The 2,648-nt window shown below is 37.4% G+C and overlaps 1 protein-coding gene across 1 annotated transcript; it reads right to left on the bottom strand.

Moving 5' to 3' along the window:
• Positions 1-249: 249 nt before the first annotated feature.
• Positions 250-2,340, bottom strand: LOC105125487 (uncharacterized). The gene is made up of 2 exons (XM_011025950.1): positions 2,253-2,340; positions 250-1,492 (listed from the first exon to the last, which is right to left on the bottom strand). The coding sequence occupies exons 1-2, from the start codon at positions 2,285-2,287 to the stop codon at positions 298-300; spliced, it is 1,230 nt and encodes a 409-aa protein (XP_011024252.1). The 5' UTR covers positions 2,288-2,340; the 3' UTR covers positions 250-297.
• Positions 2,341-2,648: the final 308 nt, after the last annotated feature.

The raw sequence follows: 2,648 nt of genomic DNA, 5'->3' as shown, positions 1-2,648 counted from the left end.
CGTATAAATTATGCAATTAACAGTTACTAAGCCCTCAACCACAAGTTTGTCTTATACATTAAGCATTTGTTCTAGTCCTTGTTCTGAAGGAACATTTTGGGCAACACATCCCACTCTATTGAATATTTAGTGATGAAACAAAAAGGCTTGAATTGTAAATGATTCTAGGAATCTATAGCATTAGCAGAGTAAAGGGATATGGCCTTGCTCCATGCATAGAAGATAGAATGGTGTTCGGGGAAACAATAGTAACACTTGAAGTGAGTTGCATCTCATTTTATAAAATTCCATCTCATATTAAATGATACAGTGAACCATATATAAACAATACAAATATCCTCTCTCAAGGGCCATCATTTTAACTATCATGCTATAAAAAGCTAATATTTGATAACCTAATAGAATGTTCAATAACAAGCTATTATTTATACGTGTTTGGTCTAGTATGATCATCAGATAATAAAAAATGATTTGCAGGAGGGATACCAGTAGTCTTGCTAGGAAGAAAGGAAGGGAATTCCCTAGAAGGCAATAGTGGTATCTGGTGGGGATAAGAGGAATTTGTGGGTAAGTATACCTGCTTGAAGAATGTAAAACTGAATCCAAATAAGGATTAAAATAAGGCCTTTGGGTAGAGATTCTAGACCCATCCTCGACATATTGACTGGTCAGAAATCTATCCTCTGTAGGAAATCTTGTTCCAGAGGCTGAGTAAGATCTGTTGACAAATTGATTGCTGGCAGCTGCTGGAAGTCCGGTATCAGGGTAATGGTTTCCTAAACCTATTGGAGTTTTAGAACTAAGGAAGTTTGTTCGCATGTTGTCTTCAACCAAAAAATCAGTCGGTAGTCTGAAGAGTCCAACACTTCCAAGGAGAATATCTACTTTACCACCCAGTACTGGGGTAGGAAGAGAAGGATCAACAGGGTTTCGAATAGACCCATCTTCTACTAATGGCAATGGATTGGTTTTCTGTTGCAATGATTGCCTTGCTTGTTTAAGGGCATCCAGCACATCACCCAACTCATTAGATGCTTTATGTGGCACCAATGCATAGAGTTCATTTTGTCTCCTAGAAGCTTTCCCTTTGCTGAAGCCACCAGTTGTAGATTGGCTCCCAGGGGAATCATATGGGCCATATGAAAGTGGATGGTGGTGGGAGCTGCATGGAGATGGATAATGATTGTTTCCAATGCTCTCTTGATTTTGCTTTTGCTTGACTGTATAAAATGCAAAATCCTGATCTGAGGTTTCAGAAGCAGGTGTGCTACTGCTCCCCCATTCCTGCAGCTGTCTAATATTAACATGTGAAGGTGGTAGAATCCCATTAGGTTGAACCCTGAATGCATTTTGTCTCCCAGAAACTTTCCCCTTGCTGAAGCCACTAGTTGCAGATTGGCTACCAGGGGAATCATATGAACTTTGTGAATGTGGATGGTGGTGGGAGCCGTGCGGAGATGGATAATGATTGTTCCCAATACTAGAACTGGTCCTGTGAATGGGGATAAGCCAATAAGAAAGCAAACAAGAATAAGTAAAATTCCTGCCAAATTTCAAAGCAAAAATATGACCGCTATCATTTCCAAAACTACAAAGCAGTTTTTAACTGACTGGTAATTGATCAATCAGAAACTAATAGCTCCTCTAACCAATGGAGAGGTATATCTCAAGGAAGCCAAACCTCTATTTAAGGTTCAAGGCCCCCTCCCCTAGGCAGCATCCAGAATGTAAAGCAAAATCCTAGAACCCTCTCTCTTCTATGGATAACATCAAAATAAAGAAATGTTATCGTTCTATCGTGTTCTTATTGGGAAGACACTAGCTTTAATTACAATGAAGCCAATAAGCAGCATACTGATTAGCTAACTTGCCTCACAAACAATGTACAATCTATCATTCCAAGATAAAACAGTTCCATTTTTGTACAATTTCAGCAGAAATTTAATCTCACCCAAGAAAATGAATCAAAATCTTGGTCCTCATAACTAAAGCCATAAAAGTGCATACATAAGCATGAACCTTCTAACCCATTTCTTAACTTTCCACAATCCTCCCATAAAAAAACAAAATGGAAAACAATAACTCTACTCCAAACACTCACAAGAATCTATCAATTCAAAGACAATCATCTCGAAAACCAGCTAAAAAAACACGGAGAAGGCAAACAAGAGTACCCAAAACCAAAAAAAATTCAAAATTATACCCACTAGACCAAAAAGGAGCCAAAAGAAGAATACCCAGATGGATTTTACCTCTGATCTTGCTTCTTTTGATCATAATTATTCATGTTTTCACAGTATAAGCCCAAAACCAAAGACGCAGAAAGCAATATTTAACTCCTCATGTGCTAAAAAAGAAACAAAAATGATCTTCCATTTCCATGTATAAGATTTCTAAGTACCAAAAGATCAAATCAAAATCAAACACGAGTATGATTTACACAAAGATGACTATAAAATAATGAGAGAAAAATGAGAGAAAGCTGAATGGGACCTACCTTGTTGAGGGATAAGAGAGGCTAGAACTGTATCATTATTGAATTAAAATGGAGATCAAGACTTTTACTTTCACTAAAACTATTGAGAAAGAGAACTCAGGCATGTTGGGAATGAACAAAGAAGCTTTTTTTTTTTTAGCAATAATAGGGA

Source organism: Populus euphratica, unplaced genomic scaffold (genome assembly GCF_000495115.2).
Source record: "Populus euphratica unplaced genomic scaffold, PopEup_1.0 scaffold22.1, whole genome shotgun sequence".
Classification (NCBI taxonomy): domain Eukaryota; kingdom Viridiplantae; phylum Streptophyta; class Magnoliopsida; order Malpighiales; family Salicaceae; genus Populus; species Populus euphratica.
Note: the sequence above shows the minus strand (reverse complement) of the source record. Positions and strands in the feature narration are given on the sequence as shown.

Coding starts and splice junctions, on each gene's coding strand:
- LOC105125487 (XM_011025950.1), bottom strand. CDS start 2,287: ATGAATAATTATGATCAAAAGAAGCAAGATCAGAG. Junction 1,493..2,252: donor CAAAAGAAGCAAGATCAGAG/GTAAAATCCATC, acceptor CCCCATTCACAG/GACCAGTTCTAGTATTGGGA.